Here is a 16,866-nt window from a genome sequence, read left to right as displayed (position 1 = left end):
CAAGTTTCATGATAAATAAGTTACCAAAGATCCACTAATATAGTAAAAAAAAACATGTGAAATAAAGTCATTTTAGTTGAAGCATGTCATCGAGCAGTTGGTGTGCATCTGCAAACCTTATGTTTTCTTTCATCAACAAACAAACCTGATAAAATACTATTCCTTTTCACCTTTTGAATTTTGTCAGTGTTCCTAAACTTCATTTGATATATTCGCCCAGGCTTTTTATCGAGCAGTTGGTTTGTGTTCTGCTATGGAAACTTTTTATTGACACTCAACTTTCCATCATAACCGCATTGCACATCATATTCATAAATTTTGCATATTCTGCATGTTTATGTGTGGACAAATTGATAAAAATCTACACATTTTCATGTAATGTTAAGAAAAAGTGTGTAAATTACATTTCTTATTATATATGTGAGTGACAAGGGATCCTATTTGAAAGATATATATATGATCACAAAATCAATTTGTGCATCTTTCAAGTGTGAGGTGGGAAAAAGATGGTTTGAAGGTTACCTGATTTTGTAAATAGATTACTAGAATCCATGGTTATATATTGTCAATACTTTTACTTCAATTTCTAGAATACAATAAAATGTTTTCAAAAGTTTCTTCTAAATATTCATAAGAAAAGGTGCTTGGGCTTTATTTTCAAATCTTAATTTTACCATCAAACAGACATTTAGCTGAGATGACATATTTCATCTGGGATTTTGCCTTCAAGTTTGTTAGAACGGAGACTTAGAACTCTCATTGTGGTTTTATTTCTCCCTATTGATGATGGTATTTTTCCCCTAAATTCATTTTCTGCAAGTTTGATGACTACTAGGCTGGTGGAATTCAGTAACCATGGAGGTAACTTGCCGGATAGCCTGTTATCATCCATTTCCAGTGATCGTAAGGAAGAAATATTTCCTAGAGATGATGGGATTATACCCGTAAATTGGTTTTTGTCTAGCTTCAGAATTTTTAGATAAAGAAAGTTTATCCAACAATTTGAGATAACACCTGACATGTTATTGTTTGCTAGATTAAGAAATTCTAACTGTCGCGGGTTTTGAATGCTAGAACACAAGAACTGTTCTAGAGATCCTGAGATTTTATTGTTAGAAAGATCCAGGATAATTGCTGTGCTGAAATTACCAGGTAGCACACCACGTAAACGGTTGTTACTTAGATCTAGTACTGCTCCAGGTGCAAAAGATATAACATCTCCCAACTTTCCTTGAATGTTGTTGTGGGATATGTTCAGGTAATCTACATAAGGGAATGTAGTCCAAAACCAATTGGGGATAGTGTCTGATATGTTTGCATTGCATACATCTAAAGACGTTAAGTCTGTTAGCAATTGAATCCATGAAGGAAAATGAGGGCCTAAACTGCAAGAACCTGCGCTCAACACTTGGAGTTTGAAAGGTGGAATCCAGTTGTTAACATTTATTTTAAACACCAACTTGTTATCCTTAACCCACAACTGCTTCAATGATGTTAGATTTGCAAAGTGGTTTTTGGTCAGAATACCTGTTAATGAATTATAATGTAGAACGAGATACCTTAGGTTACTGAGTCGTCCAATACTTTCAGGAATAGTCCCTGTTAAGTTATTGTTACCAAGACTAATCTGAATCAGATTCTTTAATTTTCCTAGTCTTTCTGGCAGTTGACCAATCAAATTATTATATTGAAGAGATAACAATTCCAATTTAGGTGACTCACATTCACAAAATTTTTCAAGAAGCTCGGAGACATTACCCGAAAAGTTGTTATATCTCAGATAAAGGGTAGTGATGTTGCAAAGATTACTTAATGACTTAGGTATCTCCTCAGCAATCCTATTGTAAGATAAGTCAACATATTCAATCAAAGACAAGTTCTGTAGGTTGCCTAGAATCGGCTTAGAAATATCACACTCACTAGCAAGAAGCCGACGAAGATTACTTAGGCTAGACAACCCATTCAGTAAGGACGAAGAATTTACAAAAGTGTTTGTTGAAAGAGAAAGAGTCCTTAAAAACGGCATGCTATGGAATCCACCATGAGGTCCGGGATTTACACCACTTATATGGCAATGACTCAGATCTAAATAAGCTATATTATGTAGGCTGAAAATCCACCCAGGCAACATACTGTCAAAGTGATTATACGAAAGATCTAGGGCAATAAGGGATGTGAAACTAACTGTTGTTGGATTACTAGGTAAACGTTTTAACCTACACGAAGGGAAATGTAGTTCTAGCAAAGAAGTGAGGTTGCTGATTACCGTAAACCAATCTGAAGCGAAGGCGAGGTCGATGCCACCCATATCCAGTTGTTGAAGCACTTTAAGATTCCTTAGCCATGCTAAGCTTTTCGAATAAAGACTACATGAGTATGAGAGATCAAGGACACACAATGTTGATAGATTTCCAAGTTGATGGGGAATTTCCCCACTGAATCCTGAATATGATAGATTAAGATATATAAGATTTTGGAAGGAACCGAAGAATGCTGGAATCGAGATGTCACCAAAATTGTTGTAACTCAAGTCGAGGTATCTAAGTTGTAACAATTCGATCACTGAAGAACTTATGGTTCCTCCTAACCTTTGATCATAGTAAGGCCCACGAAGGTGAATCTCCTGTACGTGACCCATGACATTGTCGCAGACGACACCAGACCAAGTGCAACAGTCTTTGCCTGCCCAAGAAGATAGACGGTTTGCATGGTCTATGAGATTGCTCTTGAGATCAATAAGAGCCAATCGTTCGGTGGGTAGGCATAGAACATGATCTGAGTTATGATCACAAAAACAGATGCTGCAAAGTGACGAAACCAAGAGAAACCATAGGTAAGTCGAGAATAAACATACAGGAGGAAGTGTGAGAATCTTCATTGTGGTGATGTTGAATGGAAAGAATGATGAGATATTGAGATATGATATATATGTGGAATTAAGGTGATGCGATATGTGTGGTTTTAAATTTCTTTTATTATAAAACCTTTGTATTCAATATCATTTTGTCTGTTGACTTGAAGACTTTTAACAAAAACACTGTTTCAAAATTACAAATTAAAAAAATATATATTTGAAGAGGTGCTTTGTCTAATTAAAGAAAACAGAATTTAAGTTTTTTCAGTACTTTTAAAATGAGAAATAAAAAAGTCACCTTATTTCCTGTTAATTCAACTTTCGCACAAATAACTTATATAACTTGTGATGACGTGTATTATCTTTATCCGTTTATGTTTTTCTAAAATTCACTGGTCTAACTAAGAAAAATACTGTTTTTTTATATTCTACAAAAAAATGACTCTGTTTTGCAACTATTAAAAAAACATATTGTCTAACTAAGCACATTTCAAATTGTTTTTTTCGAATCTGTTTTACAATCAAAGTCGCAGTTTCTTTTAAGTATATTGAAATTCTAACCGAAATTTAAACTAAAATTAAAAAGCAACTTAATTTGTGTCTGCTTCGAATCTCGAGTTTTCAAGTCAATTCGAATATGAATACCCTACGTCTTATCATCCGATGAGCACACAATGATGAAATCAGTTTTGTTTGAACGCAGCCTAACAGAGTAACACATATCATCTAATTTTTTATTGTTAATGCTCTAATCGACTGTTATGCTTGAACTTGATTGTTAATGTTCAAATCAGGAAGAATTAACAGACCTTTCACAAAAATCTATGGCAATAAATCGTATATATTTTAAATATGAGCTTATATAAAACGGTACCTCGTAGGATGAACTTGGCTTTAACATCTCCTAAATGTTTGCGGCCATAATATTCGCAGCATTGTTGTTTGCAGCCATTAGTTCTTAATGTTTTATAAATTGCTAATAAATGTACTTCTATTAATTATATAAAATCTATCTATTTTGTAATAATTATACATAATTATAGAGAAGCATTGTAATAAACAAAATAATAACACATGCGAAACTATTTCAGAATGTAAAGTGATTCATTAAGGGATTATTATGTTTGTCTCCTCAAAAGATTAGCCTATACTTTTCCTACTATTTATAAAATTGTTAGCATATGTTTTTTTTGAAGAAATATCACACCTACTAACATCAAGATGACGAAGATTGCTTAGGCTAGACAATCCATTCAGTATGGACAAATAATTCACAAAAGTGTTACTTGAAAGACAAAGAGTCCTTAAAGAAGGCATGCTATGGAAACCACCATGAGTTCCAGAAAGTACACCACTAATAGAGCAACCACTCAGATCTAATAAAGTCAAATTACTTAGGCTGAAGATCCACCCAGGCAGCATACTGTCAAAGTAGTTATATGAAAGATCTATGGCAATTAGGGACCTAAAACTAACTATTGTTGGATTACTATGTAACCGATTTAACCCACACTTAGAAAAATGAAGCTCTAGCAAAGAAGTGAGGTTGTTGATTACCGGAAACCAATCTAAAGCGTTTGTGAGTTTGGTGCCACCCATATCTAGGTGTTGCAATCCTCTTAGATTCTTTAGCCATGCTAAGCTTTTAGAATGAAGAAGATCAACATCATAAGGCTCGCTATGAAGATCAAGGACACGCAATGTTGATAGATTTCCAAGTTGGTGCGGAATTTCCCCACTAAATCCCGAATATGAGAGGTTAAGATATATAAGATTTTTGAAAGAGCCGATAAATTCTGGAATCAAGGTTTGCACAAAGTAGTTACAACTCAAGTCAAGATGTCTGAGTTGTAACAGTTTGATCACTGATTGACTTATGTTTCCACCTAGCATTTGTTCATATTCGGTGTCATTCTCAGGTCCACGAAGGTGAATCTCATGGATGTGACCGGTGATATTGTCGCAGACCACACCTAACCAAGTGCAACAGTCTTTGCCTACCCAAGAAGATAGACGGTTTGCATAGTCAGTGAGGTTGCTCCTAAGATCAATAAGAGCCAATCGTTCCATGGGTATGCATAGAATAGGATCTGAGCTTTGCTTACAAAAGCAGATGCTGCAAAGTGATGAAACCAAGAGAAACCATAGGCAAGACGATAAAAAAGATACAGGAAGAATTGTAAGAGACTTCATTGTGGTGACTGGTGACGATGAATTGAAAGGGTGATGAGATATGAGATATGTAGGGGAAGGGTGATGAGATATATGTGGTTTTAATTTTATATAAGACTGTTTTGCAACCATAAAAATCTGCATATATATGTCTATTGAAGCATTAAATGTAAACATGCCATATCAATTAGGCAACTTCAATAAAGACATCCTTCTTTTATCTGCATAAATCCATGTAGCAACGATTCGTTAGGGTGTAAATTTTGGTGATCTATGCAGCATTTCATCAGAGCATCCAAACACGTTTGAACAATGTCATTCTGGATTTATAAAAAAAAAAACTAAAAAAATAAAAAACTGCTTACTTTTTGCAATGTCACTTTAGATTTATAAAAACCACTTATTTTCTTCATGTAATGTGTTAAAGCGTTAGTTTATTTAAAAGATATTTATAACACATTAAATAATCATAATTAGTATTTGACATTTGAATTAAGCACATCTATCTCCTTCCTCTGGCAGCCTCCTAACCAATGAGCTTCTTCACCTTCTTCTCAACTAGGGCTATTTTTCAAATATGTTTTGGATTACCTGGCTTATCAAAATTGCAATTTCTTTTAAATAAACTCACATTCAAACTAGAATTAAAGAAACTTCATGTATAACTGGTTCGAATCTCGGTTTTTCAAATTTGAATATGAAATACCCTTCTTCTTAACATCCGTGAGTAGACGATGATGAAATCAATTTTGTTTAAACAATCAGCGTATGGAATGACAATAACAAATTAGCAATTTTTTTGGAGTGGTATACATCTTTCTAACAACCCAAAAAGGGGCCTTGTTGAGTTATAAAAGATTCAACACTACTTATTATATGTGACCAGACACGAATCTTCGAGTATAGATTGTACATAGATTAATATAAGCAAATCAATATTATTTAAGCCTCCCATCCTCTTAAGAAGGTGGAGCGCGCAACTCGACTGACTCCCAATGTGAAGGCGCCCATCCGAAGGTTGCAATCGTGCGTTCGACACATGTTTTTGATGCTATGAAAAGCTTTTGTCATGTATTTCTTCAACTCCTCATTCACCTTCTCTTCGTTCCACATAAATGCCTGCATGTTCTGCAAATTCAAACACCAAAAATGAGAATTTGTATCGATACATATACGAGAAAAACCAAAATGATCGAAGTGTTTTTTAATCAGATTAATACCTGAACCCACTCAAAGTAGCTAACAGTCACACCTCCAGCATTTGCATATATATCAGGAAGAGTTATAACTCCTTTATTTGAAAGAATCTACAGAAATAAAACATATATAGAAGTAAGTAATATATCTAATAAATTTGCATAATTTATATGTAAACGGTACCTCGTCTGCTTCAGGATCAGTAGGGTGATTTGCTGCTTCTATGATGAACTTGGCTTTAACGTCTCCTGCATTTTCTCTTCAATCGACGATTTCAAGAAAAATAAAAACCAAATCCAAATTAGAATTAGAATAATGAAAATCATAGAAGTGGCAAATCAGATATTAAAGAGTCGAAGACGAGCAGCGTGACGGAAGTTACGGTATGTTGCGGTTATGATGGAGAATTGAGTGTGAATAAAAAGTTTCCATAGCAGAACACAAACCAATTCACCACCAAAAAGAACTTCTTGTAGGAACGAGCAAATGTGGTATTTCATCAGACCATCCAAACCAAACCACACCAAAGGTAGCCATTTCCGCTCATTTAGGCCCGTTCTGGTCCGGTCTGTTCTGTTTCGTGAGTGCAGACTACAGACCCTAACAACACAACAATGTGGGACAATAATCACTTAACAGATTACACCAATTCTCACCAAAATCAGTCAACAATTGCAGGAATATAAACAGAGATCAAAATTATAAACAAAAACAAGTCCAGTTATATTATACCCCAGCACAGTTAGTGTTAGCAAACCAATCTTTCAACTTGGACTTTGTTTTTTAACACGACTGATTAATTCTATGAAGATTCTTGTGTTTTGAAATTATGCACGCCAACTGCTCGATAAAATGCCCGTGTGAATATATTTGGATCTTTAATCAATCCACTTGTTATGGTACATATTTTATATAAGTTCTTGCTAATGTTTTATAGCAAATGATGTTTGGGAACACTCACCAAAATCAAAAAGGTGAAAAGGAATGGTATGTTATCAAGTTTGTTGATATAAGAAAACATAAGGTCGGTTCGCAGATGCACACCAACTGTTTGATGAAATGTTTCAGCTAAAATGACTTTATTTCACATGTTTTATTGCTGAAAAGATTTTAGATAAGTTCTGTAATGTATGAGCTGATTTGACTACAAAATTGGGCCAAATTGTCGGGTTCTTCCTACTTTGAATCGGTTAAGGATCAGTTTGAATACCCGATCAAGCTAATAAAGAATAAGGAAGAGTGTTTGATTATACAAGCAATCTCTTTTGTAACGTGCTAGTTGGTTTGGAAATATAGGAATAATAAAATTTTCAAGAATAAGGTGGTGGTGGCTGATATCAAAACTACATCTTTCTTTTGGGGGCGGGGTGATGTACAAGAGTCGAAGATTGAGTATGGATTGGGAAGATTGTTGCAGGTTTAACTTTGTCAATTTTCCTTTGTAATTTGGTTTTTTTTAGTTGCTTCATCTTGATAAGTTGTATCTCCATTTCGTTTGTTTGGGTTTCATGTAACTTGCAAGTTGCCCCTTTTCGGTTTTAATAATATTCACCTTTCGAAAGAAGATATCGGAAGGTGTTAATCAATTTCTTTCTCAAATAAATTAATAAGAAATTTATAAAGTACAAAAAATATAATAAAACCAAAATATATACTAAAATATTGTTTTTATTTATAATCACGTTAACAAATAACCTATCACTATCAAAATTTTATTTTATTTAATTATAAATATAATAAATGTGATGAAGAACGCAGAGAGGTTTAGTTTTGTTTTCTCTTTCATAAGGGTTGAAGAGATATATTAGTCAACTAGTATATTAGCATGTGTTACACACGAGTGGAAAATATTTCAAACGTTATATATATGTAGATATCATAAGAATTTTTTACCTTGTTTTCTGCAAAATCACAAGATGTAGGAAAAATATGTATAAATTGTGGAATGAGAAACTATTATAAAAATCATTGAATTGCTAAAAATAATAGTCATACTAAAAAAAGAAACACAAAATCAGTTATAAATAATTAATTGTGGTCAAAATCGGTTTTTAAAATAATTTGAAAGCAAATGGTTGGTTATAATTATAGAAAACATTAATTAGTGAATTTATGATTGTAGAAAATATTAATTAGTGAATTATGTGACAATTCTAAACCGGATGACTTGAAACCCTATGTGGACATGCTAGTTGAAGGCTCTGTGAATATCTTGTGTTGCTTTATAGTATAGTAAGATATTTTCTTTTTTAATCTTTCCTAAAGTTCTTTTTTTCCCATAAACTTCTCAATCATTTACTTGTTATGCCCACCTCATCAAAACATTACATCAACGTGTCGTTTGCTTTGCTTGGGCAATGAGATTGTTCTTAAAATCAATAAGAGCCAATTGACCCGTGGTTATGCATTGAACAAGATTTGAGTTTTGATTACAAGAACATGCTGCAAAGTGATAAACCAAGAGAGACTATAGGCCAAATGAGGAAAGAGAGAGAACATAAAAAAGACTATTAGTTTTGTCTCCTAGCTTCCTTTTAAAGATTAGCCTATTTTTCTACCAATTATAAAATAGTTAGCATGCCTACTTCCTATCTTTTTATGTAACATGTTACGTTAAATGTTTGAAAGAAAATTCTTCGCCACGGAAATAGTCAAAGTTGTGGATGGCCCTGTGCAGGGACCTTCATAATGAATGCATCTATGACCTACCGATAGCGTTCTTAATTAATAATGACCACCCCAATTGAAAACACAAATATATACTTCTAAAAACTAAGTTTAAAAAATCCTAATGTCACTTAACCATTAACGAAGCCTACTTAGGGCTCGGGTCGGCCCCGCCCCTGTTTTTTTACGCAGTAGTGTAAATTTGCATGTTTTCAACCGAAATTTTATACGTAGTATAAATTTAGCCGTTTTGGTAAAAAAAATTGAGCCCGTCCCCTCGTTTGTGAAACGTGTATACATTTTGAGTCCCCCCCCCCCCACCCCCGGTTATCTTAGTCCAGGTTTCGCCACTAGATTTAAGCTATGTTTAATAGTTAGCAAAATATATTTCATTTCCCTTAATATCAATATAATGGAAATCAACAAGCTTGTTGCATTATCTAATAAGTATTGGATGATTCCTGGATATTATTATTACTATAAACTTCTTGTTAAATAAACTAATTAACCCAAATAAGGTGTTTAAAATTACAATTGCGAAAAAGTTAAAATATTTAATTTGTGTGTTCCACTCGTCAATAGCATATATCCTGCATACATAGCATCACAAACATATCAACATATATCCGGAGTACATAGCATTACAAACATATCAATAGCTTATATCCTGAGTATCAACCCATATCATGTTGATGTCATGATATATATTTATTGTTTCTTACACCGTAAGCAAATGTATCGAAAATCATTACAAACATTCAAATAGCATACATCCCAAGTACTTAGTTTTACACACTTTTTTCAAACTTTATCACCGAAGTTTATTTCCGATATTAGTTTCTAGGTAGACCTCTTTGTGAGACCTGCATGTGAGCCAATTTATTAATTGTAGAACAAATGTAAACACTAATAACTAGGATAAAATATAAAATTTATATACAACAAATATAGAGTTCATGTTCTTGCAGTAAACTACCGACATCTTTTTGTCGAAAATTTTATTTTTCACATGTTAGTTAAACTTTAATTTTTGTTTCTTTATACATCTGCATACTTATAAATGTAATATATTCAACATGTTATGTTTGAACAACTTGATAAAATTCTACACATTTTCCTAAACTTCAGGAAAAAGTGTGTAATTTTCATTTCTTTTGCTTCACATCCTATAGAAAGACTGTGTAATAGCCAAGGGATCCTATGAGACAGACTATAATTTGGTGTAAAACCCGACTGCGTAAGCTGAGAGTTTTGATTGCACATTCATGTTAATTAGCAGTTTATAACAAATGCTAATATATAATGAGGTTTGTTCGATCACCCACCAATTTAGAACAAATGCTTACCCATTTCAAAATTAAATAAATTTCAAACACATCACTTTATGCATACATAACTCGTTCTACTTTTTCGTCTACTTGCGGCACTTCTTACCTCGTTGCGAAACTCCATTTAAGAAGACCGGTGTAAACAATTTATACATGTAGTTGTTTGCATAAAATACAATTGAAAACTATGTTTTCCACTAAATTAATTTCAGCACATCAATCACACCATAATTTTCAAATAAACTCATGATTAAATCACACATAAAAACATTTATAGGAACTTAAAAATCAGTTTTAAACACAACTGAAACCTGGATGCAAAGTTTGTGTATACGTCAGATGTGTGCATATGTACGCTAACATATCTGTTTGTGTTCATATAAAAATAATGCAAATCAATGTCTGAGTCAAGATCAATTTATACATCTCTCGTGGGGAAATGCATTTGGAGTAAGGAAGATTGTTGTGAGTCAATTTAATAATGAGCAAAAATATTTATAACTAAAGGTACTTGGATTTTATTTCAAATTCTTTTATTAGCGAATAGTTGTTTAACTCATACTCGTAAACAAAGAATGTAATAGAAATGTAAAATTTAAGTCAATACCTTCGTAGGAATAGGAGAAAGATGAAATTTTGAAGCTTGAACCAGATTTCTTCAAGAAAACAATAATATGTAATCCTCCATCGTCTGCTTATAAACAACGGGGCAAGGATGATCCAGAAGCCAACAACCAATCCAGCAAGTGTAACTATCACCAGGATCCAATCAACGCCGTCAGCTTCACCATGTCCATCAGTAATCCCTTCTGTACTGCCATTATTTTGTAAGCACGCTGGAAGAGGACCCCCACAAAGTGCGTTTCCAATGAAACTCAACTCGCTAAAAGTTTGAAACTGAGGGCCTGTTGGGATTCCACCTACAAGATTGTTGCAGGATACGTTCAAGCAATTCAAAGAGGTTAACTGTGACATGCTCAAAGGAATATTTCCTTCAAGATGGTTCATTGACAGATCTAACGATTCAAGCGTTTCATTCTGACTAAACAGGTTGGGAATTCGTCCTGTTAGATTATTGTATGACAGATTCAAGAATCGTAAGCCCGAAAGTCTGACAAGTTCATCAGGAATTGGCCCCGAAAACTTGTTATCAGAAAGATCTAATGATGTCACCTGATAAAGTATGGTGCCATATGTATAAGTATTTCCCTTTGTCACCAATGATGCAGTAATTTTTGTATATCCGTACAGATAGATCGGACCGGAGGTCTCCCTTCCAGACATGACAGAGAAGTTTGTAAAGCATGTCGGTAGGTTCCCAGAAAGATCATTATGCGCAAGATCCAAGATCTGAAGAGAACTGAGATGACATATTTCATCTGGGATTTTGCCTTCAAGTTTGTTGGAACGGAGACTTAGAACTCTCAGACTTGTATTATTTCTCCCAATTGATGATGGTATTTTTCCCACAAGTTCATTTTCTGCAAGCTTGATGACTACCAGGCCGGTGGAATTCAGTAACCATGGAGGTAAGTTACCATATAGCCTGTTCTCATCCATCTCTAGTGATCGTAAGGAAGAAATATTACCTAGAGAGGAAAATTCCTGAAAATCGGTTTTTCTCTAGGTTCAGAATGACTAGATGAGGAAAATTCTTCCAACAACTGGGGATGGTGTCTGATATGTTTGCATTGGATACATCTAAAACTTGTAAGTTTGTCAGCAATTGAATCCATGAAGGAAATTGAGGGCCTAAACTGCAAGAACCTGCGCTCAACACTTGGAGTTTGAAAGGTGGAATCCAGTTGTTAACATTTAGCTTAAACACCAACTTGTTATCCCCAACCCACAAATATTTCAAGGATTTTAGATTGACAAAGTGGTTTTCCATCAAAATACCCGTTAATGAATTGTTCTGAAGCTGTAGAGAGTATAGTTTACTGAGTTGTCCAATACTTTCAGGAATGGCCCCTGTTAATTGATTGTAAGAAAGATCAATCAGAGACAGATTTTTCAAATTTCCCAGTCTTTCAGGAATGGCCCCTGTTAATTGATTGTAAGAAAGATAAATCAGAGACAGATTTTTCAAATTTCCCAGTCTTTCAGGTAGAATACCCGTTAATGAATTGTTCTGAAGCTGTAGAGAGTATAGTTTACTGAGTTGTCCAATACTTTCAGGAATGGCCCCTGTTAATTGATTAAAAGAGAGATCAATCGAGATCAGATTTTTCAAATTTCCAAGTCTTTCAGGTAGTTGACCAGTCAGATTATTATAACCGAAATCTAATACTTCCAACTTTGGTGACTCACATTCACAAAACCCTTCAAGAAGCTCTGACACATTTCCAAAAAAATTGTTGGAATGCAGATCAAGGGTAGTGATGTTGCAAAGATTACTTAATGATTTAGGTATCTCCTCAACTATCCCATTGAAAGATAAGTCAACATGTTCAATCAAAGACAAGTTCTGTAGGTTGCCTAGAATCGGTGAAGAAATATCACAAAAACTAAGATCAAGAAAACGAAGATTACTTAGGCCAGACAATCCATTCAGTAAGGACGAAGAATTCACAAAAGTGGTTTTTGTAAGACGAAGAGTCCTTAAAGAAGGCATGCTATGGAAACCACCATGAGTTCCAGAAAGTACACCACTAATAGAGCAACCACTCAGATCTAATAAAGTCAAATTACGTAGGCTGAAAATCCACCCAGGCAGAGCATTCTCAAAGAAGTTATATGAAAGGTCTAGGGCATTAAGTGACATAAAACTACCTGTTGTTGGATTACTAGGTAACTGATTTAACTCACACCAAGAAAAACGAAGCTCTTGCAAAGAAGTGAGGTTGCTGACTGACAGAAACCAATCTGAAGCTTTTGTGAGGTTGGTGTAACCCATATCCAGGTATTGCAGCCCTTTAATATTCTTTAGCCATGCTAAGCTTTTAGAAACCAATCTGAAGCTAGAGTCTGAGAATATTGCACTAATATCTCCAGAAAGATCTAAGACATGCAACGTTGATAGATTTCCAAGTTGGTGAGGAATTTCCCCACTGAAGTTAGAGTATGAGAGGTTAAGATATATAAGATTTTGGAAAGAACCGATGAATGCCGGTATTGAGCTGCGCCCGAAATCATTGCAGCTCAAGTCAAGGTATCTGAGCTGTAACAGGTTGATCACTGATGGACTTATGGATCCTCCTATCATATGTTTCCTTGCTTCTTGAGACTCGTAAATGTATTGATAAAATCCATTAAATAAGTCAGGTCCACGAAGGTGAATCTCATGGACGTGACCAGTGATATTGTCGCAGACGACACCGGACCAACTACAACAGTCTTTGCCTACCCACGAAGATAGCCGGTTTGCATGGTCAGTGAGATTGCTCCTGAGATCAATAAGAGCCAATCGTTCGGTGGGTATGCATAGAGCAGGATATGAGTTTTGATTACAAAAACAGAAGCTGCAAAGAGATGAAACCAAGAGAAACAATAGGCAAGATGAGAAAAAACATGCTGGAAGAAGTGTGAGAGTCTTCATTGTGGTGATGATGAAAAATGGAAAGAGTGATAAGATATGATATATGTGGGGGGGGAAGGATGAATATGAGATATGAGATTTGTGGGTGGAAGGGTGATGAGATATATGTGGTTTTAAATTCTTTTATTAGAAAACCATTTTATTAAATATATTTTTTCCGAAGAGTTTTAACAAAAACAATGTTTGAAAATTACAAATTAAAAAATAACAAACATGAAAAGGTGAAATTCAAAATGCTTCACCCACATATAGCAATGATCTCGGTGGAAGTCATGGCATTTCTCCATGTAACATGTTAAATTTGTAGAATATTAATTTCTTCATGTAACATGCTAAACCCTTTGTTTATTTGATATTCAAAAAGAACAACTATCTAAAATACCTTTGAACAATGTTATTCTACGTCTATTGAACAATGACATTTTGGATTTATAAAAACTATACATATCTTTTCTTCACGTAACGCGTTAAAAAATTATAACTACTAATATTTGATATTGAATTCAATGTAAAACGCTAGTTATAATATTTTAACGTGTTACAAAGATCTTGTAAACAACTTCGAAAAACAAAACCTAATTGAGAAGGTGAAAGAGCTCGTCGGTTTGCACATCCACTATGGCTGTTTTCCAAATCTGTTTCGGATCACCTGGCTTATTGGAGTTTAAATTTATTGTGAGTAAAGTCAAATTTGAATCTAACTCGATTTAGAATTAAAATGGCAACTTAATTCATATCTGGTTCGAATCTTATTGGTTTTTCAAGTCTATTTGAACATGGAATACCCTTCGACTTAACATCCGATGAGCACACACTGATGAAATTAATATAACCGAAGCAAGATTATTTAAGCCAAAACAGAACAGCCAAAAAGGGGCCTTGTAGAGAGAAAAAAAATTCAACAGTTATTATATGTGACCAGACACAAATCTTCGAGTATAGATTGTACACAGATTAATATAACCAAAGCAATATTATTTAAGCCTCCCATCCTCTTAAGACGGTGGAGCGCGCAACTCGACTAACCCCCAATGTGAAGGCGCCCATCCGGAGGTTGCAATCATGCGTTCGACACATGTTTTTGATGCTATGAAAAGCTTTTGTCATGTATTTCTTCAACTCCTCATTCACCTTCTATTCGTTCCACATAAACGCCTGCATGTTCTGCAAATTCAAACACCAAAAATGAGAATTTGTATCGATGCATATACGAGAAAAACCAAAATGTTAAGTGTTTTTTAATCAGATTAATACCTGAACCCACTCAAAGTAGCTAACAGTCACACCTCCAGCATTTGCATACATATCAGGAAGAATTATAACTCCCTTCTTTGACAGAATCTACAGAAATAAAACATATATAGAAGTAAATAAAATATCTAATAAATTTGCATAATTTACATGTAAACGGTACCTCGTCTGCTTCAGGATCAGTAGGGTGATTTGCTGCTTCTATGATGAATTTGGCTTTAACGTCTCTTGCATTTTCTCTTCAGTCGACGATTTAAAGAAAAACAAAACAAAATCCGAATTAGAAGAATGAAAATCATAGAACTGGCGAATCAAATATTAAAGAATTCGTATCAAATTCGAAGTCTGAAATCACCGGTTTTAACCTTAAAAGTCAACTTATCCACTTTTAGAAAATGGAAATGTATCTGTTATGTTGATCTCAAATGTCAACATTAGAAGTTCTCATTTGACATTGGCGTTTATCATAATAAATGTTTCCAAGATAAGACTTTTATGTTTTGCAGTTACACCAACTGTTTTCTAGGCACATCTCTAAAATGTTTATATGTAACTTGAAATAAATCTACAAAAACAGGTATTGGATGGTAATTTAAAAAAAACATGGCAATACCTGTTGAGAACACCTCCTAGGGCTCATGGTACAAGTACATCACATTCATGAACAAGTAATTCATCAGCATCCATGCCGTCTCCACCATCAAAACTACTTAAGCTCCCACTTTTCTCTTTATGCTCGAGCAATGCAGGTATATCAATACCATTGGGGTTCTTTACGGCTCCTGTAACATCACTCACTGCAATGATCTTACCACCTTTTTCATGAATCAGCCTAGCCACCCAAGATCCCACATTGCCAAACCCCTAGAAAAGTCAACACCACGACCGTCAAACCTTTAAAGCCAATTCTAGAAATTGCCTATCTGGTCAATACAATAAATCTTACACAATTGTCAAACCATACCTTAATAACAAAAGTCAAACCGTTGATTGACTTCCCATGTTCGCCAAGTAACGCTTCTGTGGCATAAACAACACCACGACCCGTTGAAGCCTCCCTTCCCAGTGATCCACCAAGATCCTAGCAATCAACGAGATGCTATTATAATGAAGACAGTTCAATATAGTTATTACATGCTCTATATCGATATCATAAATGCTTACTAATGGCTTTCCAGTCACAATAGCCGGCGAGTAACCATGGAATTTTGAGTACTCGTCCAAAATCCAAGCCATGGTCTGTCAATATAAATCAGACTTGCATATAACGTACAAAATTCTTTAATATATTATATAAGAAGAATCATAAATATGATCAACAGTACAAACCTGGCCATTGGTACCCATATCTGGGGCGGGAATGTCGGTATTCCACCCTTGGCTCCACAGTAAGGAACATTGATCACCGCAGTCTTCCATGTCATTAGTTGAGCCAAAGCATTCACCTCTCCATGTTCAACCTTGTAAAAGCCAAAATACCAAACATATCATGCAACTTTCAAGGCGTTTCGTTAATGTATCGATATAATTTTCCCTTTGAATATGGAATGAAAATCCAGGGTAAAATTGTATTTTAGATGCTGCAAACTTATATAAAATCTATGAGTCATCATCATCATGATTACTAATAAGAGTGAACATATATACTAAAAAAATACGATTCATACTTTCTCATTTCCAATAATACAATCCCTAAATCAACTGAGAATTAATCATCCTATTGTACACCGAAAAATAGGAAATCGACAACAGAAATTATCACCAAAGTCAATTAATCAACAACATTTAGACCACATTTCAATGGCAGACATAATTTACAGGTATACAACCCAATCAAATATAACAGTGTTTTACGGCGT

The 16,866-nt window shown here is 34.5% G+C and overlaps 1 protein-coding gene and 1 pseudogene across 1 annotated transcript; both read right to left on the bottom strand.

Annotated features, from left to right (window-relative positions):
• Window positions 1–688: 688 nt before the first annotated feature.
• LOC143632388 (receptor-like protein EIX2) lies at window positions 689–2,878 on the bottom strand. The gene has a single exon (XM_077100924.1). The coding sequence runs from the start codon at window positions 2,876–2,878 to the stop codon at window positions 689–691; it is 2,190 nt and encodes a 729-aa protein (XP_076957039.1).
• Window positions 2,879–5,968: 3,090 nt separating this feature from the next.
• Window positions 5,969–16,482, bottom strand: LOC143632376 (glutamate dehydrogenase 2-like; annotated as a pseudogene).
• Window positions 16,483–16,866: the final 384 nt, after the last annotated feature.

The sequence above is a fragment of the Bidens hawaiensis genome, unplaced genomic scaffold, assembly GCF_021521415.1.
Source record: "Bidens hawaiensis isolate Kalapana, Puna unplaced genomic scaffold, B.hawaiensis_p1.1 tig00000512_1, whole genome shotgun sequence".
NCBI lineage: Eukaryota > Viridiplantae > Streptophyta > Magnoliopsida > Asterales > Asteraceae > Bidens > Bidens hawaiensis.
This window is presented reverse-complemented; position numbering and strand designations above follow the sequence as displayed.

Coding starts and splice junctions, on each gene's coding strand:
- LOC143632388 (XM_077100924.1), bottom strand. CDS start 2,878: ATGAAGATTCTCACACTTCCTCCTGTATGTTTATTCTCGACTTACCTA.